A 25709-nucleotide genomic window follows, 5' to 3' on the forward strand; every position below is an offset into this window, starting at 1 on the left:
ATGCCTTTCCTTGCTACTTACTACTACTTACATACATGTATCTAATCCACTCTCCCTGGATGAATAAAGGAGTGGAATGGGATGAATTTTTTCAATGCTCCTCTCTGAGGCAACCCTGCCTCATCAGCTTTGACAGGCCTAGGCTAACTACCTGCTCAGAGATAAAATTAATGGACCACATCTAACTCAGCACAGGCAGGAATCAAACTTGCAACTTTCTTGTCTGCATGGCTTTAGTGCTGCACTAGATGATTCTTTTACTCATTAGGGAGTCAACATTCACATCTTCTCCTTGGCACAGGTTGAGCTTGAGTTTGCATCTCAGTAGATAGATTTTTTTCTAACCTTCCAATGAACTTGGAGAGAATCCATAACTAATGTATCAAGCTTCCTAAATAATATGGATGATTGGTGTAAAGGGTATAAGGTTTAATTTACTATGCATAATCTGCAGGGACCTGAAAATGAACTGTTGCATAATACATAGAAATGTGTGAAATATGCCCAGTCAACATCATCCACTTAAGGACTCCTTCCTGATCCCTGTTACTGCTGGGCACACATAGAAGCTAATCAACAAGGCTCACTCCCTTTTCACTGTGGGTTTGTTTATTTCTGAGTAATTTTGCAGAATTGTGAACTGATCATTCAGCATTCTGAACAATCTCTAAACTGCGTTGTTAGATTTATGGGTGTAATTTGCTGACTGAATACTTTGATTAATCCAAACTAATCTCATCCCTGGCAAAGACAAATGACAAAAAATACTTCAAAACAATTCCAGCCCCTTATCAACCTCTTCCTGCTTATACCCTCTGGGCCTCTCTCAGTCTGTTACATGCTGGACCTGAGCCTAATGATTGCTTAAAAGCTTCATTCTAGACCAAGAAGAGTGCAAACTTTGGCCTGTCTTCAGCTGAGCAGGCCCAGAAAACAAGTATTAAACACAAAGAAGTTAGAAGTTGCCTCTATGACTAAAAGTTATATTTTTAAAATATTGCTAATTCAAATAAAATGCCGTGGAGCGAATTAGAAGGAAGCATTCCTGCTTAAGAGGAAAGGGGTGTTCCACCCGGTGGGAATTATCAGATATATCTTAATTAAAATAACAAACACTAAAAAAATCACACATTCTATCTCCTTATTACTTTTTTGGTGGAGGATTATTTAGGATATAAATGGGGATTGGGAATAGTCAGGTAAATGGGACTCAAGGGATTCTTCTTTAAAAGATCCAGCACCGGCTGAATGTCCTTCTTCTCTGCTGTAAATTTCTGTGGTTCTATGCATTTTATCCCTGAGTAGCTCTCACTGTAAGAGGCTTAGGTGCAGCCTGTAACACGCTAAGAGAGGTCCAAAGAGAGTAAATGTGAGGAAGCTGATAGGGGTCAGCCTGGAATTCTGTTTATCAGGCATGAGGTTAGTTTAAGTACTTTCAAATTAACTCCTAACATGAAAGGCTCTGTATAAATATAAATAGTTTCAGCAAGTGAATAGATGTGGTGCTCTGAGATGCTGCCCCACGTGATGGGGGCTATATAAATGCAAATTGTTGTTGTTTGTTGTGTACTTTCAATGCATTGCAGATACTGCAGTACCTGCCCATGATTCATAAGCTAGAGAAAGTACCGGATACCTTGGATGCTGAAGGTAAAGGCAGCAGCTTCTCCCTTTCTGAGTATCCGACATCATCTTGGCGAATGTCTACCCGACCCAGTACAGCATTTTCTAGCATTTCGGGATCAGCTGGTAAGAAAACTAGCATTGCTCAGAAGAATGCTTTATGGCACATAAACAAGAATTGAAATGGTCTGCAACACATAAAGACAATAATTGTTAGATATTAAGGAAAAGTATCTGAAATTTGAGAGATCTGGCTGGACACTTAGAATCAGATATTCGGTGATATAGTATAGAATAGAAAGACACATGTTTTGTATGTTGTGTTGATTTGGTATTCCCATCTCAGTAATCCAATCTTTTCACTCACCTGCTGCCAGGTTAAGGTGCTCTGAAAAGTATTTGCTAGAAACTACTTAAAAGCGCTCAGGGACACTACCCCGTGTGAAGGGTTCTACATAACTTCAAGTTGTTGTTGTTAAAATCACCTCTGGGAGGAATAGCTCTCTCCCACCCCCCTCCCCTCCCACACCCCCCACTTTGGAAATAAGCCAAGTTCCTGGTTAACTCCTGGACTCCTTGTTGGGTTGGCTTATCTCATCTGGGCTCATAGTACAGGACACTACAATTGGTTTCAAGGCCCTGGGTACTGAAAGTGGGCTAGAGTTCCTCCTGTCCAGGACCACACGGAAAGTGATCACTTGGGTGAGATACCTGAGAGCACCTGGCATCTGCCGAACTTTACTCCAGAATGAATCATTGCCTTGAAGGGAGGAGGAAAAGAAGAAAGCAAGAGAGCAGAGTACAGAGCAGAGCAGAGTACTCCCTGGTGGAGTCCTGTAGCTCAGTCGTTAGAGCACTCGCTTTGCAAGTGAGAGACCTGAGTTCAATTCCAGGCAGGGCGAAACCTTGGGCAAGTTTCCTTACTCCACACGCCTAATAATAATCCCTCCCCCAAAAAATAATAAATTGGTCATTTTCAATCCATGACTGTTTGTGGGACTTTGCTGTGCGCAATTGGCTGCCGCGTTCGCTCACAAATATACAGTCAATTCATTTTACAGTATATTCTGTGAAGCGCTTTGGGACGTCTAGAAGACGTGAAAAGCTCTATATCAAATGCAAGGATTATTATTATTAAGAGGAGGTAGTGCATTACAGAATAATGGCATGGGCATGTGTTTAGGAGAATTTGGTTGAATACTGATATTGAACATTCAAATTAGAATGAATTGAATATCATTCACTGAAATCTGTGAGGTGCCTTCTTTGCAATTAATCAAATGACAGCAGTTTAAGTATTTTTTTGCAAGTCAGTCTGGTTAGATTGATTAAGATTTGACTAGGTTAAAAATATGTTTGCCCTTGGTCATTTGCAGCACAGAAAAAGTGTCTGGCTTCTTTCATAGTAACATATAATCAAATCATTCTGTGCAAATGGCTGCAGACCAAGATCTTTAACATTCTCAATCAGGTTACGTTTGCGAAGGATTAGCCAAGATGTTGTTTTGCTTTGCTAAGGTCAACTGATGAGTATTGCTAAAAAAATGAATTTGCAGCTATGAAGACACTGTTTATTGGTCTTTGTGAATTCATAAAACTGTTTTTTAGCACTTTGATTGATTCTATTATGCATGCCTGAGAATTTCACAAATTAAAGAACAACTGCATGTGTTTGGAAAAATTTGGCTGGATACTGATATTGAGCATTCACAGCAGAATGAATAGATACCGAAATCTGTGAGGTGACCCCTTTGCAATAAATTAAATGACAGCTGCTTCCTATTCCTTTTATTTACCTACAATTGATAAAAATCCTACTGCGCTCTGATATTGTGTTGCATGCTGCAGATTTGACCCTTATGTTAATCAATCTCTGAGGTAAAAGAGGAGAACATCCCACAGAGACGATTCAGCTTTACAGAATTAATTTAGTTTGAAGTCCTGTAGCTTATGATTAGAGCACTCGTCTCACAAGCGAGAGGACCTGGATTTGATTCCCATTCAGGGTGAAACGTTGGGCATGTTTCCTTACTCCACACGCCTCTGTTTACCTAGCAAAATAAATAAAATAAATTTTAAAAAAAAATAATAATTTGGTCACTTAATCCACGGCTGTTTGTGGGACAGTGTTGTATTGGTTGCCGCGTTTCGCCCACAGAACATACAGTGAATTAACTTTACAGTATATTTTGTGAAGTGCTTTGAGAAGTCTAGAGGACATGATAAGGTGCTATGTCAAATGCAAGGATTATTACTATCCTTGCAACAACGCAGCACTCCCCCAGCACTGCAATGGAGTGTCAATCTCGACTTGTGAGTTCAGTCTCGAAATGATGCATGAACCCTAAACCTTCTGATTCAGAGGCGAGAAAGGTACCTGAGCCAGACGGACACCTTTGCCAGTGGATACTATCATCTAATTTACTGTTTATTTTTGTTTTGGGTGTCCATATCAGGAGAAACCTCTGCTCTAGCACTGTCAGCTAGAACCTGCTTTGTCCCACCGTTCAACAAGTGCTCCGTTGTCACAGAGTTTGAAGGTAAAGATGCTCCATTGTGAAACATTCTCTGTTATGCTCTAGTTGCTGTGCAGCCTTGTTACATTTGTCAGTTCTAAAGATTTTATTTATGACAGCAAACATTACTTCTTTGTTGATATCCTCCTGACTTTCTAGGCACAGAGGATGAAGGCTGTGGATTTGCCCTTAGACCTCTCTTAATACACCTCTATGACTAACCCTCTAATGCCCCCTTCCCCAACCTTCCTCTTCCTTTCCCTATCTAATAAGGCCAAGGCACCTTCTGCTCAGACACTTCTCTTCTGCAGTAAGCTTGAGATAGGGTGCTCCCAGCATAGGGAATTGTGGGCACAAGCCTGCGACTTCCCAAAAGATTCGATTGATACATCTATCTCATCTTATAATAACTTTTAATCCTTTTAATTTCCAGGAACTTATCCAGTCAATTGTTGAAAGCCTTTGTTACAATTCCTTGTTCCACTATCTGTGCTACATACTTTTCAGACTTTTACTGAAGTATGTATCTCCAACACAACTTAATCTTACTCTTTTATTGGTTTATTTTGAATTTTAATCTCTTTTATTCTTTCTCCGATTCCCTATTTCAAGCAGGGCTGCAGGGTAAAGCTTTCTTATGTTAGGGTTGCCCTCTCGGTTGAAAAACTGTAGCCTTATGAGTTGCTGTAACATTTCTTTGGCACTGCTAATCTGTTGCAGGTTTGTTTGGTGATGACATTACCATTTGCCTTCCTACACACAAGCTACAAATTGAGGAGTTTAAGCCTCAGCTACAAAACCTTGTATCTCACTTCAACATTGGATACAATGTGGATGATATCACCAACACAGCTAAAGAGATGGAGCTATTCACTCTGGTAATTATGTCCTCAAGTTCATGAAGGTTTTATTTGCCATTTTTCAAAAGGTGGTCCTGAAAAAGTTGTTTGCTCTTCCATACCCTGAAGTCACTTTGACAAGAAGTATTGTTCTGGTACATACAGAACCAGGATGCCTCACTCCCACCCCCTAAACTAAAAGCTGATGAAGCTCAGCTATCCTAGTCTAGCATGCTGAGAGCTCAGAGTGAAACATGGCTGAATCACTGAGCTGCAGCTTATGTAGCAAGGCCTGTAAGTACTCAACACAATAACAAAATTACATTTATTTTAAATTTATTTTAAATAAATAATTCACTTAACCTCAGTTTGAATGTTTTCCATGATCTCTAATACAGCCCAGAGTTACATACAATATAAAATAACAGCAGTATTTGTGAAAGAAGCTATTGTAGTCTAACAATATTGGCAGTGATGCTGGATGCGTTTTATTGTTGAGCTTAGATGGGGCTAGGAAATGTAGAGGTGTCAATTGTCCCTGTATTTTACCCAAACCTATTTGTGTCTATGGGGAGTATTGCTGTACCTAAATTACAACAACAAAAACAACAAAATTACATTTATAGAGCGCCTTTTACATCGGGAGGACATCCCAAAGCGCTGAACAATCAGCTGTCGGGGCCCGAGCATGGGGAGGGGTGATGTAGGGATGAGGGAAGGCAGAGAGGTGGGAGGGGGACCAAAGGCACGATCGAAGAGAAGGGTCTTGAGACCAGCCTTGAAGGATGCGAAGGAGGAAGCGAGGTGAAGGGACCGTGGGATGGAGTTCCAGAGTGTGGGGGCAGAGAGGCTGAAAACCCGGCCACCGATGGTAGGTCGGATCGGGCGGGAGACATGGAGTAAGCTGGAGCCTGATGAACAGAGGGAGCGGGCAGGTTGGTAGGGAGTCAGCAGGTCATAGAGGTAGGAGGGGGCAAGGCTATGGATGGCCTTAAAGGTGAGGACGAGGTTCTTGAACTCGATTCTCTGGGGGATGGGGAGCCAGTTGAGTCGGGCGAGGGTGGGAGTGATGGGGTCGAGGAACCTGGTGTGTGAGAGTACACGAGCTGTAGAGTTTTGGATGATCTGCAGCTTGTGAAGGGAAGAGTTGGGAAGGCCGATGAGGAGAGAGTTCCCGTAATCGAGCCTTGAGGTGACAAATGCGTGGGTGAGGGTTTCAGCAGCCTGAGGGGTGAGGAAGCGAGGCAAAGGGACTGTGGGAGTTAGCTGCTATGTTGGTGTACAAAATAGTCTTTACAGTTTTCAATACATCTTGTGATATACATCCTCCTGACATGAAGGCACTGTACCAAATGTAAGGATTAGTATTATTTTATTATCCTCAGCTGTTTCTAGTTCTGCTGCTGACTGAAAAATAAGGTACAAAATGTACCGAATCTGCACGGAAACAAGATTTTGCCCCTAATTTCAGTCCAATAGAAAATCTCGCCATAGGCCTTCACAAAGGTATCTTGAATATCATAAGTTTGGTTTGGATGAAAAAGGCCTTTAGCCCATTTGATCATATCCCTCCACTGTACCCATCCTACTCTCTTCCCATTACGGCTTCAAGCTGCTTTTCAAACGAGTCCAACAGCAACAACAGCTTGATTTATATGGCGTCCTTCATCTGTGGTAGTGCCTCGGAGCACTTGTGTATTGGCCTCACCCACTCTTTCTGGCAACCTGTTCCAGAGTTAATTACTCTCTGGTAAAGAGAATGGAAAGGGTTGGAATATTTGGCAATAACAGAAGCAAGAGGAATGTTGTTTGGGCATTATCCCTGAAATTGAAGTTTGAAAGGTGTGGTTTCTGGAAAAAGGGAAGGGTAAGGGAGAATCAGAGTGCAGCTCCACAGGGGTAAAGCTCTGTTCTTTCTAACCTTTACTGCAGTGAGTCTGCACAAACTGAAAATCAATAAGGACTTTCAACAAAGTTGCTGGATTTAGCAAGTCCTCAGCCCCTTATTATCATGAGACAAATAATGGATTGAAGAAGTCAAAATGGGAAAATTTCTGTTGCATTTATACCCCTATTTTTGTTTTTGGTGAAATTAACCTTAATTCAACATCAACTTAATAATAGCTGCGATACAACAGCTGATTACATTTGTATAGCACTGTTCACATCAGGAGTACACTCCAAGGCACTGGACAGTCAGGGATCTGCACCTGAGCTGGTGGTTGCGATCAGGAGGGGAGCAGGCGGGGAAAATAAGGGTAGGAGGGTGACCGAAAATACAGTTGAAGAGGAGGGTCTTGAGACGGGTCTTGAAGGAGGCAAGGGAGGGGGCGATGTGGAGGGATAGTGGGATGTAGTTCCAGAGGGTGGGGGCAGATACAGCTGTGATATTCCCTTTATGCGTTTCAGGTTATTCGGAAATTCAGAAGCATTTTCAGCAAGGGGCAAACCATGAAGAGGTTTCTGGTTTACGATGCTTTGGAGCCAGGAGCAGAAAACTGGGGAATGAAAGGGCCGAGCATGGCCCTGATGAAAGAGGCAAACTGGATTCCATTCTTAAAGGTGCTGCAGTATTCATCACAGTGTAATTATGAGGAAGGATTACAGGAAGGATAACACAATGAGCTTGTTAGAACATCCTTTACTTGCCCACAACTCCTATGAAATCTTGGATGTTTCTCAAATATGCATAATATTTCAAATGCCGGGTTGATTATTAAAATAGTGGCCAATGCAGGAGTTATTTAACTTGATGTTGAGCACTGGGGAACATGTTTTATTCAACGAATACACAATACACAGTCACTACACTCTAAAGTACAGTCTTTGAGATGTTTTGATAATGTGCTTATACATTTTATCAAATAATTATTATTATTTTGGCCAATGTTTGCTATCTACACCTCTACATCCAGTTTAAGTAGAAAGATGGAGAGGTGTGTTTCTTTGGGCTGGGCAACATCTTATCATACTTGAATAATAAGAATAGATCATTTCAAGTGACAGTCAAAAATAATATTAGATGCCTTACACTACCAGACTTCTCTGATACTTTAAAATTAGAACCAGGAAGATTAGAACTGAGGTCAGGATGCATTTCTTCAAACAGAAGATTGGAATTCCCAGAAAGCCGTAGAGGTGGAATCAACAGGGTTGTTTAAATAAGGGATAGACGGATACTTGTGTATAAGAGGTATTAAGGGATATGGTGAAAGAGCAGGGCACTGAGATTAAAAGATCTGAAAAAATCTAATAAACATGGAAAAGTCTAGATGGCCAGAATAGCCTCCTCCTGTTCCTCTTTTCCTATAATTCTATGTTCCAATGCATATGTATAATTGGAGACCTAGAAAGTGCAGCCAAGTACAAGTGTTCTGTTTTTTATTGCAGTGCAGTTTTACAATGGAAGCAACTTTTGTGGAGTTGAAAAAAATGTAACTTGTTTCTGAGCTGAACTAATACAATACAACAAATGCAATATGTTTTTCCTTATCCAAACAGGGGAAGTCGAGCTTCATCATTTATAATAACAATAATAATTTATTTGTGTTGATAACATCCCACTGTAATTTAAATTTATTTTGTATGGAAATACAAATCAAACAATGCAATCCACTTGTTTTTACATTTCATATAGTTGCATTAGAAAATATTTTGCTTTCAAAGAGATCTATTACGTGAGCTTTATGAAGCACATGTAAAACCTGGAGTCTTTAATGCATGTGTGTGAATTTGTGTTCCAGGGGAATTACAGGTACCTTTAATTATGCAAATAACAACTAAGGAGCATTTCACATAGTTTACACAACTCACATAATAGATTCTGATTGACAGAGTGTGGCAATTAATGTGCTATTGGCTGAATTTGTTGTGAACCCTGTACACTTTACTGTGCCTCAGATTAATTTGAGTCACTGCAGTTATTTTGTTTGGTTTGTTGCACAGATTAAGTAACTATATTTTATTACACAGGTCAAACCAAAGCAAGACCCTTGGCAACAAAAGATCATGAGTAACCTGAAGCAACAGAAGTACATTGATGAGATTTTACGATTACACTCGCAGTTTTTTCAGGTATATAGATTTTATTTATATCTGTGTGTCGAGTGCGTTTCCAGCTCATGGTACTTTAGTATTTTGCTTGACGCTCACTTCTCCTTTAAGCCATTCATCCATGTTCTGATCAAGTTAATTTTCCTGCATCTCTGCAACATTACCTGCCTCTACTACCACCTCCCCTCCTTCTCAGCTGAAACCCACGCCTTTATCACCTCCAGACTCAACTTCTTGTTCACTGATCTGTCCAGCTCCATTCTCCACAATCCAAATCATTCAGATGTTCACAGCCTGTTTTCCTTCCCACAATAAATTCTGTGAGCCCGTCATCCTCTTGTTTGTCCGGCTCCCCATCCCCCAGACTTTAAGGTCCTCGTCCTTATCTTCAAATACCTTCATACCCTTGCCCTTCCCTGATCTCTGTATTCTCTTGTGCCCAAACGTTCAAGGACACTCTCTCCAACTGAATCCTATCCCCTACATGTTCCATCCCACCATTGGCAGAGACATTTTCAACCACCTTGTCCCTGCCCAATGGAACTCCCTTCTAAAACCCCTTTGCCTCAACCTGTCTAAAAACATATATTTTTGCTCACAAAATAGACAGTGAATTTACTTTGCAGTACATCCTGTGAAGAGCTTTGAGATGTCTCGAAGACATGATAAGGCACTATATCAAATGCAAGGATTATTATTATTATAACTATCTTTCAGGCTATGCCTTCACACCCCCCCCCCCCCCCCCCCCCAGCTCCCATCTTCATCCCAGCCCGAGCTCCGATTCTGTCTTTGTGAAATGCTTTGAGGCATTTTTCCTACATAAAAGGTGCTGTATAAGTACAATAGTTGTTTGGTATGTGTGAGCATACCAAACATGGGAACAGAAAGTTCAAATAGACCTTTGTCAAGTTTTCCACTTCCCACACCAGTCATGATTACGGCCTGTTATGGTATGACTGAGGGAATCGCTAGCATAATAATAATGATGACAATAATCCTTGCATTTGATACAGTACCTGAGGATATTTCTGTTTTGAAATTGCTCTCAATTGTGTACAGGGTGGTTGAGTACAGCTAAAAGCTGACTGCCAGCTTTGTGCGGTTTGTATGTGGTGAAGCAGCACCCAAATACTGCCTGCTTCTTGGAATTAAATACAAATTTGCACTGAGGTCCTGATTACCGTGAAGGGGGAAAAAGGATCAAATCCATATTGCTGAGATGTGTGTGGGATTATTTTCAGGAGCAGCCTAGAAATGGCTGGATTTCAAAAGGCAGTGTTTCACGACAGATTCTGTTGTGAAATGGTGTATATTTCACCCACCCCATCGCATCTTAAGCCAGTGAGAGAGCTTGATATTCAGGTCACTGTGTTCCAAACCAGGTGTCAGACCCAAACCGTGTGATGGATGCTCTTCGTCAGCACGCCATGGCGGTGCATGAGCCATGTGCTGGGCAGTCACAGATATCGTATCACTCAGGTCAACATGCAAATCATATATGGAACCAAATCTATGGAAACGCCGATCTCTATGGGGTGAGTATGGACCTGGTAACACGGTTTAAAAAACATAGCAATGGACAAACAACTTTGATCTTGAATGTAAGTTTTTCTTTTTGTCTTTAAAACATCAATTCTGGCCTTGCACTTGAGAAATAGTTACCTGGACACGAAGCTGGAAAGGATGTTAGTTATTACCTGTGGAAATATATCTCATTGTGAGTCACATCACCATCAAGAGAGCAGATGAGGGTAAAAGGTATTGGATAAAATTAACAAATAGATTAACATGCACGTATCAATGAAATATTGTATGAAGATTAATTGTGATTTTGCCTGAGGGACAATAATAATGCTTCCATTTGATATAATAATAATAATAATTCTTGCATTTGATATAGCGCTTTTCACGTCTTCTAGATGTCTCAAAGCGCTTCACAGAATATACTGTAAAGTGGTTTGACTGTGTATTTCATGAGTAAAACGATAATACCATATTTCTTGTATTCAAACTTAAACTGAAAAGACATTCATTGTTAAGATAAATTCCTGTTTATTTTCCTTCTTTGGATAATGGACCTGACATCAGAAACTGCAATTGTCCAATTGCCTGGTGGATTTCTACACTATTTACACTTTACATTAGGATTACATAGAAAGTTAGAGGATGGAAACAGACCTACTTGTCTGTGCTGGTGTTTATAGACCTCATGAGTCTGCCCTCCCCATTCTTCTCTCCTATACCCCTCTATTCGCATCTCTGTTGTGTATGCTTCAAATTTCAAGGAACTAGAGTCAAAGCGTTGGTTCTCCATAGAGCCTATAACCACTGAGATTTCATTGTAAAATCAGAACAATGTGGAAAACCATTACATCATGCAAAATGAAACAGAATTCTTGGAAATCCATAGCATACCAATCAGTTAGCTAAAGGGAAAATCCTGGTCAGATCCTACATTTGAAAAATTAATCTATTTTTCTCTTTCAGATCTCGACCTGTTGTGGATTTCTAGAATTTGTATTTCCATTTTCCAATATTTTCTTTATCATATATCATCATCAATGATGTAATTTTACTTCATTTTGCATTTTGTTTGCCTTTCATAGAATAATAATACACATTTCAAAAGCCACTGACTATAATCGTTTCATTAGCTTAACTGTACTCTACAGGCAACCCTATGGGAGTGAAACAGGCATTTACCTACAAAATAATGGTGAATTTCCTGCCAGTTAAATTTTCAAGGGGAGAATGATCCAAAAATTGTTGGGCTTTTGTCCATGTTTGGACCGAGAAAGGAATAGTATGCCAGTGATTTCCTCATTCTGGGCTATTCTTCAGGAACAAAGGTATGACGGTGGCAGCTCACCTGTGGACATCGATGAGGGGGAAACGGAAAACTTGCGCACAAGCAAACGGATGGGCAGTGCATTTTCTTCCAAGAAGAGCAAAGATCAAGGGTAAAGTAATTCTTGACCCTAACTGATTTCATACCTGATCAGATTTGAGTTTTGGAAGCTATTTTTAGGATAATTTTATCCAATTAATTTTTATTTTGTCCACTGCATTTGTACCCCACTGCATCCCCATCTCCCGCATCAAACAATAAATAATAATAATCCTTACATTTGCATTTGGTATAGTGTATTTTATGTTGGGAGGACATCCCAAAGCGCTTCACAGGATATACCGTAAACTGCAGTGACTGTATTTTGTGGACAAACAAAACTGTCTTATAGTAAGTAGCAGCTGCCTTCTTGAGTACACTTGACATGTGATTTTCCTTTTACTTTGACTATCATAGAAAGTCACCGTTATCCAACGTGATAAAGTAATTCATCTTACAGCACAGTCGAGAATTGACAGCACTTAGCCAACTAATGAGTTGGCCTTAGCCAACTAGTAGCCAACGAAAGCGCTTAGCCAACTAATGGGAGAGGGTGACAAGAAATCTTGGGTATTGAACTCATGACTTACCAACTGACAAACCAAGCCGTCCATCACTGCCAACTGCAAACAGATCTCAAAGTAGTTTTTGAATTTAAATATATTTCACAGAAAAAATCCTAGTTAAAGGAGAAATGTCTAGGAGTTAAAGATCACTGGAATGCATTGCCTGAAACTGGAATGCATTGCGTGAAAGGGTGGTTGGAAGCCGATTCAATAGCAGCTTTGAAGAGAGAAGTAGATAATTATTTGGGGAGGACAAGTTTGCAGGGCTATGGGGAGAGAGCAGGGGAGTGAGATTGAATTGGATAGCTCTTTTGAAAGAGAAAACACAGACATGATGGGCTGAATGGCCTCCTGTGCTGTATGATTCTATGATTCTATGATTACCAGGAAAAAGATTCCTTCTCTTAAAGTTGCTTGATTTTGTATAAAGAAAAATCGTCAGTCTAACCAGGCGTGCAAGTGCCTTTTTCATCTCTAGAGCTCAGTGAGATGATGGTAAACACTTACAGCAGGAAAGCTTAGAGTTTCATTTCTCCACATTAAACATTATTAGACTGCCACTGCCAGTTAAAATGTCAGATGTACTCCTGTCAAAATACATTTTTCAGGTTGCTCCATAGCTTCCAGCCTGTCTCCAACATTCATCCATCTGTTCCCATCCTTTCTTAAAGTTATTCCCATTTTGTGCAGCTACAACTACACCAGAACCATGCAGCAACTAGGACTAGATGAGGGGGACGAGGAGAGCACAAAAGACCCTGCGATGACCCGGGGGGCTTACTTGTCCTTCCTGTTCTTGCGCCATCTGAGAATTGGAGAGCTTCAGGTAACAGTCACTCTTGTACATTTCTGGAGTAAATGAGCCCCATTCTCGAGTCTTGACTGTGTTTCAAAAGACTTTGATGTCTGTGTCTCTATATAATACACATACGCTTAAAATAACATATGCTTAACATAAGTCTCAGAAATAACTTAAACCTCAGACTTCAGACTCAATCATTTGCTGTTGCATTTTAGTTACAAGAGAACAGTATTCACAAAATTTAAAATGGACAAGAGTAACTTTTTTGTTTTCTTTGCTGGCTGTGCTGCAGCGAGTCTGTTTGGGGATACTGAACTACTTCAGATCTATTGAACGAACCTTGACCATCAATACCTCAGGCCTGACCCTAAACTCGGGAAAGCTGATTCACACAGCAGCAGATACATGCTGGATCAACGCTGTGAAAGGTGGCTCAGCTACAGCTGATGGCTTGGGCTCTCATCATTACCTTCATAATACACCAGCGGACTACAAGGTAACGTACCAGAACTGAGTGTAATGTTGTTTCAGGAGCTGGATGACAACATTTATTGGGAGAGGTGTTTGTCCTATGGATCGGTGACGGGTACATTTATTTCAGTAACTTAGCCCGTGAGTGAGCAGCCTGCAAAATACAATGAGGAGGCAGGTATGCAGGGACACAAAACCACAAGTTTTCTCTGCTGATCCAAATCCAAAACCCTTTTTCCTAAGTTTGCAAATCCTTTGTGATAGATTCTCAGACATGTGACTTCTTTCAATATAAAGATATAAATAATAATAATAATCATCCTTGAATTTAAACTAGTGTCATCACTTTATCGAGATGTTTCAAAGAGCTTCACAGGATTTACTGTAAAGTGGTATGATTGTGTATATTTTGTGAGCAAATGTGGCACCCGGTCTGCGTGGAGCAATAATAATAATAATCCTTGCATTTGACATTGTGCCTTATCACGTCTTTGAGACGTCACAAAGCCCTTCAAGGAATATACTGTAAAGTAAATCGACTGTGGGCGAAACGCAGCAGTCAATTGCGCACAACAGTGTCCACAAACAGTCCTTGATTGAGTGACCACATTTTTTTTTAAGGGAATCGAACCCAGGTCCTCTCGCTTGCAAGGCGAGTGCTCTAATCACTTTGCTACAGAACTGAACAAACCGTTGCTTCACAAATAGCCATGCAATGAGTGACCAATGTTACCTGTGGCATTGTTGGTCAGGACACCTGGAGAAACTCCCTTCTCTTTTTGAATAGTGCCATGGGATCTTTAACATCCACTTGGACAGGCAGACAAGATTTAATGATTCATCCAAAGAATGGTATCTCCAACAATGCAGCACACCCAGCATTTCATTGGAGTATCAGCATAGACTATATCGGTCCCAAGTCCCAAAGTAGGGCTTGAGCTCACAACCTTCTGACTCAGAGGCGAGAGTGCTATCAATTGAGGCAGGCTGACACACTGTTAGAAAGAAACACGCAGACTAGTGTGTTGGTGATATGTATATGTTGCTATATAGTTAAATGGGTGATATGTGTTCCCATTTGCAGAGTCATGTTGCTGCGTTTATGGAGTTCTCGGAGATTGAGAATCTCGATGATTTCTACACAATGCAGGAGAGTTACATACACACCCAGGACCAGCGGGGGGTTTACATAATGTATGATGTGGCTCTGCAGGATGTTAAGCAATTAGAAATGCAGCTGTTGCTTCTCGCGTCCCAATACATTGAGAAGGGCAAAGGTAATGTGGTTAATAGTTCAGTATATTTAAGTAGCGTATTGCATACAAAATACAGTCAATTGGCTTTACAGTGTATCCTGTGAAGCTCTATGAGATATCTCAACAACATGGTATGGCGCTCTGTGAAATTGGGGGAGTAGAAGGTGCAGTTTATGTGGAAAGAATCTTCTCTCAGATGGTTGTCAAGGTCTAGAATGATTGGCCAGAGCTTGGAACAGATTGGATTGGGGTATTTTTTTAAACATTTTAAAAAAGTGCATACAGAGTATAGCTATGAGACGGTGAAAGAACAGAGATTAGGGTGAATGGCTTATTGAAAGAGCAATTCACAATTAATTCTGCCTATGCCACCTTACTTGGCAGGCACTCCACATTCCAACTATTGTGAGTGAAAAATAATCTCCAAACTTTCTTTTCGCTCTTCTTGTGAGTATTTTATAACTATGTCCCAAGTCACTGACTCCCCTACAATGGAAAATTATCTCTATAAAACAATATTTTCTAAAAGAATGAATAGTCTGCCCAGGTAAATTTTCTCTGTTATATTCACACTGAAACAACCAAATCTTCATGTAGTCTTCAAACCCTTTTTCATCGCTAATCTGCTAAAATGAAACAGAAGAATCCTGAGTGCAGCAGAAACACTCAAAAAGGTATCCAAACTGAAAGTTTAATGAAACACTTCAACAAAGGGTGATAACAATCTAACAATGGGGACGATCAATAAAAACTCACAATGCCAAGGCTGGCAAATTTATGGACCAGCAGAGAATGAGATGCCTGGCAAAGGTTGATACATTTACCGATTGTTTAGAGAATCCCTTGGTGTTTGTAAATAACCAATAAGCAATAGGATTTGTTTTAGCTTCCTTTTAACTCTCAGAATTAGGCACATCTTTAGTCCCAAACAGCTGGGATTAAATCCTGCTCCACTGAATGAGCTTTTAAGAGTCTCGCATGACCTGAGGTTATAAAGTGGTTCACAGACTTGAAGCACGCCATTGCTTGTGAAATACCACCTGCTGCTCTTAATTCATTATTTTCACTGTAAGAGCTTATAAAGCTTGACAGTGCATTATCCTAGTGCGTGTCTGGGACCTTGTTTCAAACTCAGATCAGAACAAATTAAGAGAGATAACTGCATTCCATATGACTTATGGCAAGACCTGACCCAATGTGACATTGGAGTGCTTGCTGATGTGGATGAGTAAAAAGTGGAAACTGTTCACAACATTTTGCTTCTTTCATTTAATTAGTATTTACTTGAGTAATGGTAAATGTGACAGATCTGTCAGAATCAGCACGCAGCAAAGGTTATTCTCCAGTCATCGGTAAATTTCATGGACCTTGGCATGCAAAAATGTTGCAGTTCTCTTCTGGTGCATGTATTTAAATTTACTTCGAGCGGAGAATGGATCCTAGTGTGTTGAAAAGTAACTGTGGCACAAGTAAGGTGAAATTTATCATCATCTGTCACTTTTCAAGGTTGTGGAGCACACCAGAGACTTCCCTTTGCAGGAAGATTGCAGTCTGGGAATGTTGACCTTCCGAGCTGGGCACATCTCTCAGTGGATCGATTCGCTGTTTTATTTGATCTGTGGAGCTGTGAAGCAGCTTACCTAGAGAATAAACGACAGGTAAAGGCACACAGCACATTCGGCGAGCAGCCCCGATAGACTTCAATCTCAAGTAATGAAAATTCATGTGATCAAAACAAAATGTATATTTATCCGTGGCCCTTGCCGTCCGTAGGCTTTGAGTTGTTGACAAATTATCTCTGTAAACTATGGTGGAGTGGAAGGAAATCGAGACCCTCTTTGCCCATTCTAACATCTGCAAAATTAAAGGACAGGTTTAGAAATGTAAAGTTGAACATGGTGCATTGGTTCACAAACAAACTTTCCTTGAGCAGCTGGTTTCCTTAGGATTTCTGGGAGACAGAGTATTCTGCTGTGTTCACACTGTAGCAAACTTACTGAGTGCTATTCTGCTCTATTTACCATAGCTAGGCACTTTATCAGTTTTTGGTTATTAATTGCATTTTTAGTTATAAATAACCCCACCCCCCCACCCAGTGTGAGTACCATAGCTCAGCCTGGATGTTGAGGGGGGAGAAGTCATTTACGGAAGAATGGGTATCTTCCTTTGGTGTCTTTGAGGAGGTGCCTGCCTCACATATCTGAGATTGGGGACGCAGCAGCACAGAGGATGAAACTGCCTCCCTCCATGTGTCAGTACAGGTTGATGCCGAGTGACTCTCGTTAGGAGGAGAATTACTAAATGTGATGGTAGTAGAGGAGAAAAGGTAATTCGAATCTCAATGCAACATGAGACTATCAAGTGTTGTGACACTGAGTCTCACAGCCCAAGACATTTCCCCAGGGTCCAACCTCACTCTGTCCTGAGTTTGCTGCACTTAATGGCGATTAACCTTAGAAAGTCAGGACTAGGAAGGACAAAGGTCTTTGTGGTCAGTATATTCTTGGAGCGCTTTGAGACGTTTCGATGTGATAAAGCCCTATATCAAATGCAAGGATTATTATTATTCTAGTCACACTCTGGATACACTCCAATAACTCCTTTTGGAAGTGCATATCTGAAAGACAGATGGTGGGTACATGAAGCCTCCCACAGTAAACAGTTTGCTGACAATCACTGTCAAGGTGCCACTTGGTTGGAGTATCAAAAGGTAGCAGCACATGTGGAACCATAACCCAGCATTTGTTAGGAGAAAAATGATAAAGGAGTGAAATTTGGCTAAAAACTACTAGACATGCAATTTCTTGATTTTGAACATTGCACCATTCAGTTTGTACTATTCTCCATTCAGCTCCTGGACAGTTACTTCGAGGCCTATCAGCATGTTTGGGACCTGGAGGAGCGGTTTGCTTTGGCCCAAGTTATTACAGACATTATGCACAAGCGCCCGCGGTTCGACTTGAGTGATGAATACTTTGTAAAAACTTATGAAGCTGAGTATACGTGTCTGAAACTTCACTTTCAGCTTATAAGAGACATTCTGAACAAACAGGTAAGTCTGTCTCTTTGCACATGCCTGTGCACGTATGTGTCTGAATATGTATGTATTTGCGTGTACGTGTTCATGATTGTGTGTTCATATGTACATATACAGGGTGACCAAATAGTCATGATACCATTACAATGCCTAATAAATCTTAAAGAAATTATGATTTTTTTTAGATAATAGGGCAGATATCACAACTTTTTGGTCACCCTATATGCGTGTGTATATGCATATTTATGTGTGCCCCACCTATACATGGAAATTCCAGAGATGTTTATTGGAATGGAGTGCGCACTCTCTCCCTGGAGGGGATGCCAGATTAGGCACAGGTTGGCTTGGGGAACCCAGAGTGTGTGTTGGGGTACTGCTGCAATGTAATCAGCTCAGACCGCATAGCTTGCCATTGATATCGCTGTCTGGCAAGTTTTCCTGCTGCTTGTCCAGTTAGGATCACCCTACCCATTGGGGCTTTGGCTTACGTGATTAATGGGAGCTGAGTAGGATGACTTCATGTCCTCACTGGGTCAGAAGGTTGTAGGTTCAAGACCCATGTCGGCACTTGGAACTCATTTAGTCTAGGGCGATGTAATGTATAATATAATGTATTATTCCTTGACAATGTATCTAGATAGATGAACAGCGGGAATATGTGAAGAGGATTTGGAGAGATGGACAGATGGAGAAAGTCTCTGAATTTGGGCTGCCCCTCAATGTCATCAAAAAACAACCAGTTGCCATTAACAACAGCTGGTGAGAATAATCACAGCAATACAGAGAGTTTAATTTATGATAAATGATGTGCTCATTGGGCTAATGGAATTATCACTCATTTGTGAAATCATTGGGCTTTGTTGATTTGTTAGTCTTTTGTAGCTATGATATAAGCTGTACATCATATTGTCAACATAAAAGTAGATCATACTTCACAGGTGGTTGGCTATTGTTAACTTAATTGTGGTTTTCATTTAATTTGTGGTGTGGTTCCTGGGGGGAGAGGGGTGGTATTCTGCTCTGTTACTCAGGCTAGCAAACTTCCTGATGTCGACGGAGTGCTATTCTGTTCTGTTTCTAGATTTACTGAATTTGTTGATTCACACAAATAGTTTGCTAGTTCTAAAATTGTGGACACGTATTTCATACCAGTGCAACTTATACACTGGATCCCACCTCATGCAGAAATTCCTATCTCAGTAACTTATGTCGAGATCATTAAAACATGACGGAGCTTTTGCTGTGCCCTTAGTCCTGCTTTGAAAAGGATCTACTTGCTGGAGTTCCACCCATCGTTGGCATTGGCTTCACGTATTCCGAAAGGTCTTGACCACGCCTACTGGGAGCTGTATGACATCCATCAACCAAAGGTGGCCAATGAGAGCATCATCCTTGAGAAACAAGTCCTGCAACTGGCCCTGGAGAAGTGGACAACCCTGGAATCGCCCAAGGCTTCTTATAGTCTGCAGGTTCAGAAGGATGTTGGTATTCAGTTCAAAACTGTGCTATTTAGTAGTTTCTAAGCTTATTCTTTTTCCTACGTAAGATGATATTCATCCTCTGTGCAATAGAACAAATCACCTGTTTATGTTGTTTTTCTTCAAAATTTTTATCGAACTCCCTCATAAATGCTTGAGTCTTAGCTTCAATAGCCACCATGTTGTGTGTCAGCCTTGCTCAGTTAGTAGCACTCTCACCTCTGCGTCAGAAGATTGTGGCTTCAAGCCAACCATGGGACTTGAACTCAATGATCAGGCTGATGCTCCAGTGCAGTACTTGGGAAAGCTGCATTGTCAGACTTGATGTCCTTTAGATTTGATGTTAAACCAAGATCCTCCATCTTAAGCGCTCTGAAATGCTACCCTGTGTGCAAGGCGCTATATAAGTGCAAATTGTTGATGTTGTTGTAATTGTTTAGGTGAATATTGATAATCCCATGACAGTCTTAAAAAGAAAAGGGGTTTTCAACTGGATAAAAGGCCTATTCCACCGGTAAAAAAAAATGCTGAGTCAGAATAAATCCAACCTCTCCATGCTCAGTTTCCATTTTTGCATTGCAGTTATTCTCGGATGTGTTTATTGAAGATCCTCTCTTTGTGAGCGGTGTTGGGGTTTCTGCTATGGAAGCTACAGACGAGGATGAGAAAACCCAAGGTGGGCAAAGATGGGTCCTCATGTTGAACACGTTCTGCAGACTGCTGGAGATCATTACTCTCCGTCATCGTTTGATTGAGGTCTCTTCTGAAACTGCCCTGTTGGCAAGGTGAGGGCATGTCTGGAACCACAGTCATCATGCATGAAGCAAGAGCAGACCATTCGGCTCACCCATTCAGGGATGGCAGGTTAATACTATCATGATAGACTAGATAGATTGGGCCCTTTTTCGCTACAGAAGAGATGTTTAAGGAGGGACCTAATAGAAGTGTTCAAAATTATTAAAAGGATTGATGAGGTTAACTAGCATAAATATGCTGTTTCCACTGGTTGAGGAGTCCATAACCAGGGGACACAAATATAAGATAGCGATTAGGGGATCAAAAAGAGAATTTAGGAGGAATTACTTCATGCAGAGGGCAATGAGATTGAGGAAGTCGCTGCCCGAAGCCATGGTTGACTCAGATAATGTAGATGCATTCAAAAGGAGGCTGGACACAGCACCTTCACATGATGGAGAGGGGAATAGAAGGGTGGGGGGGAATAAGGAGTAGGTGGAGACTCATGTAGAGTATAAACACTGACACGGACTAGTTGAGCCAAGTGACCTGTTTCCATGCTGTACATTCATTGCAACATACAAATTATTCTTTTTTAACCAGCATTGTGTATAAATTGATAACATACTTGACAGTAGAACAGGTATAGCTTACTCGTTGTCAGAATATTTAGCATTGGAGGCTATTGATTCTGGTTTCAACACACTGAAACCTTGCCATTTGGTTTGACTCTCAGCTTTCTTTATTCTCTAACATCTTTTCCCTAATCAAGATCACCTTTCTGCATCTTCACCATATGTCTGCCTCCACCACTAACTTACTCCCAATACTGCAAAACCCCCAATGATGCCTTTGTCACCTCCAGAATTAACTTTTCAAATGCCCCACTCACACCATCAACAAGTCCAGCTCATCTAAAACTCTGCTGCCCTTGTCCTTTGTATCCCCAAAGCTGCCTAAACAGCATCTTTTTACCCCGCTCCTCTCTCTCCACCAACCTACCCACTCTGTTTTCTTCTGGCCTGGTTCTATGTAAAGCATTCTTGAGACTTTATCTGTGAAGGGCCCTATATAGATACACATTGTTGTATTGCTTTTGTTGAGATATGAAGAGTGGTTTCCGATTCTTGGTAGCTGAATCAGTGTGGATAATGTTTTAAATCTTTGTTCCTTGTGAAATGTTGTCCTTGGTTGCATCACAAAATGGTGCACTGAGCTCTAAGACCTGCAGGGGGTGATATTACTACATATTTTTCCCATGTACACATCCAAATCATTCATATTAAAGTATTAATCAACAAGCCTCCAGATAGCCATTACAAAATACTGTATTTGTTTAAATATATGAGCAATAAGATGATTTGCTTGAATCATGTTTCCACATCCTATATTTTAAAGTAGTTATTGAATTTGCTGATATTTGAAATTATACCTCTTTAAAACATAACACAGTTTTCCTTTTGCTGGTAATTCACTTTTTATTTCAAAGTTTTATTGAACCAGAGAGCATCCTTAAAACAGTGAGACAGGAAGATGCCACGGTGCATTGCAGCACCAACTGGCTAGTTTAATCTCTCAGCAACATTCAAGGACCCAATCTCTTAGCATTGTGAAGTGAGGTTGAGCAAACCATTAACAAATTGGAGCCCTGAGTTATCTGTTTCTAATGTTAGATTGTTGTGAAGAACAATTTCAGTTTTAAGCGCTCTGAACTGCTACCCCACATGAAGGATGGAATGGATAAATGCCAATTGTTGTTATTTCCAAAGTCCTTCTGCACATGTCAATGATTCTGGAATGGCGAGATATAACACTCCTCTTTTTCCAGGCTATACAAGTCTGTGTCAGTGGAAATGGGCTTTGATGAGTTCCACCTTTACTTGCGGCCAGTGCAGTTTGAATTTGCAGCCCATAAGGAGAAAGCTGATCAGCCTCCTCCGGTGTTTATCACAGCTCTGCTGGAAGATGACAGCAATGTTGATAGGTACTGCATGTGTTCAGAATTGTGTTTGTGACCAGTGAATGAAGAATACTCACTGCCCTCTGCTGCACACAGCTAAGAGGATATTTGGATTTGTTCTTAATGTTGGTTATTTTATGTTTTCACCCTTCCAATCAGCTCTCTCTACAGCATTCCATGACCAAAAGACTATGTTCAACTGCATACAACACCATGGAGCCATTCAAAACCACATGTTGTACATCACACTGCATGCACTAATGCCCACACACACACGTGCATAGAATGTATGGCTGTGCACACACCACACCTCTTTGCTGTCTGTGGAACCTTATTGATGCAAGTGGTTGCCTTGCTTGATACAAATACAAACAATAACATTTACATTTGTTACATACATTTTGTTACATACATTTGTTACATACAAATTACATTTGTTTAGCGCCTTTCACGTCGGGAGGACATCCCAAGGAGCTGGACAGACAGAGTTTCGGACCCGAGCTGAGGGTCGGGGTGGGGGAGGGGGAAAATCAGGTGGGGAAGCAGGGAGATCAAAAGCACGATCGAAGAGAAGGTCTTGAGGTGGGTCTTGAAGGTGGCGAGGGAGGGGCCGAGACAGAGGGACTGCGGGGTGGAGTTCCAGAGGATGGGTGCAGAGTGATGGAAGGCCCGACTGCCAAACACTGCATTCTGCAGTAATTGCCTGTGAAACATTTTGAGATATTTAAATATGATAAGACAATATAAGAATACCAGTTCTTTCTGTTTTGTGGCTTTTCCTGGTTTCCAAAGATAGCCTAGCAGAGAGGCTGCATCATGGGAATTGTGTTCATAACAAGCACCAGGGCTTCATGTCTCTGTAAATTAGCANTTTTTTCACTTTTTTCTCTTCATTTTATGAGCATAGGCTGACATAGTTGAACCAGTTCCCACCTGAGAAATGAAGACACTGACGGGTTATGATGGGAATGTTTAAAAAGCTGAGACAAGGGATAAGGGATGTAAGCAAGCAGTAGAAAAAGTTTGATCACATGGTGCAGCTGCGGTTTGTGATCTTTCATTGCTCATTAGAATATTTAAAAATCTGACGCGTATAAATAACATGAATTGTGATCTAAGGCACTTTTGTCTCTCCAGGTACATTCCCTCCAGTTTACAGTTAGGGATTCATGAGGTTGATGAAAGCCAGATAGGAAAGTTCAGTTTCCGCAGTAGGGAAGCAGTTCTGCAGGTGAGATTTTGACTGCTTTATTGAGGAGCGAGATGCTAATGCAGGTTCAGTCTGTAATTTGCAAAAACGTTGGAGGCGTGTTTTTACTCTCACTATTGAAGTTCATGGTCAGCATGTTAGATGGATATTCAGATTATGACCTACATACCCTTTTAGCTCCTTTTTTTTTAGAAAAAACATTTCTCTTTAACCTGAACCCTACAATGGTGCAGTATTGTAACACAGTAAGGAAGAAACCTTACTGTGGCAAACTCCTTAAAGGAATTGCCGTGTTCTGTTTCCCTCCAGTTATGACATTGAAAATCCTACAGTAAATCACTAATCCAGGTGTCGGCCTCGGTCATTTAGAACCACTCTCGTCTCTGAGTCACAAGGTTATGGTTCAAGCCCCACGTTGAAAAGTGAAACCCATATAGTCTAAGCTGACACTCCAGTGCTGAAGGTGTGCTAGATTCTCAAAGAGCCAACCTTTGGATGAGATGTTAAACCGTGGTCCCTTTTACCTTTCCAGGTGAATGTTAAACATCCTATGGCACTATTCGAAGAAAGAAGAGTTTCTCCCAATGTTCTGTCCAATAGTCCCCTAAATAAAATTGGTCATTCATTCCATAGACATTTGTGGGATTTTGCTGTGTGCAAATTGGGTGCAGCATTCACCCATAAAAATACATAGCCACACTCCCTTACAGTATATCCTTTGAAGCGCTTTGAAATGTCTTGATGATGTGGTACAGTGCTTTAGCACATCCAAGGATGTTTTTAATGTATTGGGAAGGGAATGACTCAAATGTATTTTTGCAACACTGATGCTACCTAGGCGCGATACACCAGGAATTGAATTCTGCACATAAAACAAAGCACAGTTTTAGTACTGCTAATATTTCCACCTTGTATGACATTAAGCTCCCTCACACTGTTGGGATCAGTAACTCCCCATACTCTAGGGTCCGCAAGCCTTGGCTGCTGCATACCTGCACCTAATACTTTCCAGAATTAGGTAAGTAGGATGTGTCCCTCCAAGGAGAGAGTGCGCATTCCATTCCAACAATTTATTTCCATATGTATGTGGGATGCATGGAACTCTCAGCTTGGTTTGGATGCTCTTAAGCGTGGTGATAGATTTCCACATGTATCAGACACCTTACTGATCAAAATAAAACAGCGATTCCTTACACTGTCAGACTCAGTAACTCCTCACAATGTTTATGGTGTACCCGTTCAGGAGTAACAGCATAAAAATAACATTTCAAAACTTTAAAAGCAGATGGCCGTTCAAGATTAATAATAATAATTTAAAAGTTGTGAATAAAATTATTCTTTTCAATTGTTTACAGCTGATGGCCAGAGCTGGAGTGGATAACATACAGGTAGCCCTGGCCTGTCAGACTGTGCAGAAAAATTCACTGATTGCAGCAGTGCAGCAAGCTTTGTGCTGCCCTGTGGAGCAGGCTGTCCATTCCACAGAACCCAAGGTACAGTGAGAAGCTTCTATTAAACGGGCCCTTTCCTTAATTGTTTTAATTGTGCTCCCTCGATCAGTTTGAAGGAATAGCATTCTTCCACAACTGACATTATCCCAATCCTTTTGCCACAAAATATATTAATATATTTGCTTCCTTGTTTTGAGAATGCCACAACTCAACATTACTATGATAAGCACGTGGTGTATGTTCTTGACTTCACTTTCTCCTGTTGAGCACACTCTGTCACAACTACAACAAAGGAGGGTTTAAGACTGCAATGGTGTTGCTGCTTTGTTTCTCATCAACTGTTTTAGGAAGGAATGTCAAGTTTCCGAAGTCTGGACAACTGGGGTACTGCAAGTCGTTCTGGTACTGCGAGAGACGTACAACTGGGTGTTTGCTCTCTTGAGGCCGGAAGCAGAGACCTGGTCCCAGAAAACGGTTTGGAAGGTTTGTATTCCAGTTGTACTGCTGTCTCATGTTGAGTTACGACCCCCCCCCGGAGATAAACAACAAAACATGAAAAAAGACTAAGATACAGAATCGACCAGTGAAGGTGACCAGGGACTACCACAGTCCTGCTTATACCCATTCCTGCTTAATAGTATCCAAACCAAACAGAATTCCATGCATGAGAATGTGCATTCTCTCCCTGGAGCAATGCATCCTGCTTACTTAATCCCTAATAGCTTGCCATTTAAAGCACTGTCCAGCAAGCTTTCCTGCTGCTTGACCAGCTAGGACCACCCTACCCGTTAGGGCTTTGGCTTGCAGGGTTAACAGAAGCTG

General features: G+C 41.0%; 1 protein-coding gene across 1 annotated transcript; it reads left to right on the forward strand.

The window, feature by feature from the left end:
• The first annotated feature begins 1700 nt into the window (after window positions 1-1700).
• LOC121848532 lies at window positions 1701-24938 on the forward strand. Its single transcript, XM_042332890.1, has 18 exons — window positions 1701-1749; window positions 4080-4163; window positions 4860-5017; window positions 7388-7540; window positions 8951-9052; window positions 10417-10569; window positions 11876-11994; window positions 13178-13313; window positions 13582-13785; window positions 14845-15037; window positions 16523-16674; window positions 17868-18068; window positions 18691-18812; window positions 19306-19534; window positions 20114-20316; window positions 22095-22250; window positions 23364-23457; window positions 24792-24938. The coding sequence occupies exons 1-18, from the start codon at window positions 1701-1703 to the stop codon at window positions 24936-24938; spliced, it is 2655 nt and encodes an 884-aa protein (XP_042188824.1).
• Window positions 24939-25709: the final 771 nt, after the last annotated feature.

The sequence above is a fragment of the Callorhinchus milii genome, unplaced genomic scaffold (assembly GCF_018977255.1).
Source record: "Callorhinchus milii isolate IMCB2004 unplaced genomic scaffold, IMCB_Cmil_1.0 Scaffold3, whole genome shotgun sequence".
NCBI classification, from domain to species: Eukaryota; Metazoa; Chordata; class Chondrichthyes; order Chimaeriformes; family Callorhinchidae; genus Callorhinchus; species Callorhinchus milii.

Excerpts from the sequence above, each read along its gene's own strand:
- LOC121848532 (XM_042332890.1), top strand. The coding sequence starts at position 1,701 with ATGTCTACCCGACCCAGTACAGCATTTTCTAGCATTTCGGGATCAGCT. Across the intron at positions 7,541-8,950 it reads ACTGGATTCCATTCTTAAAG|GTCAAACCAAAGCAAGACCC; the intron begins GTGCTGCAGTAT and ends TTTATTACACAG. Across the intron at positions 11,995-13,177 it reads AAGAAGAGCAAAGATCAAGG|CTACAACTACACCAGAACCA; the intron begins GTAAAGTAATTC and ends CATTTTGTGCAG.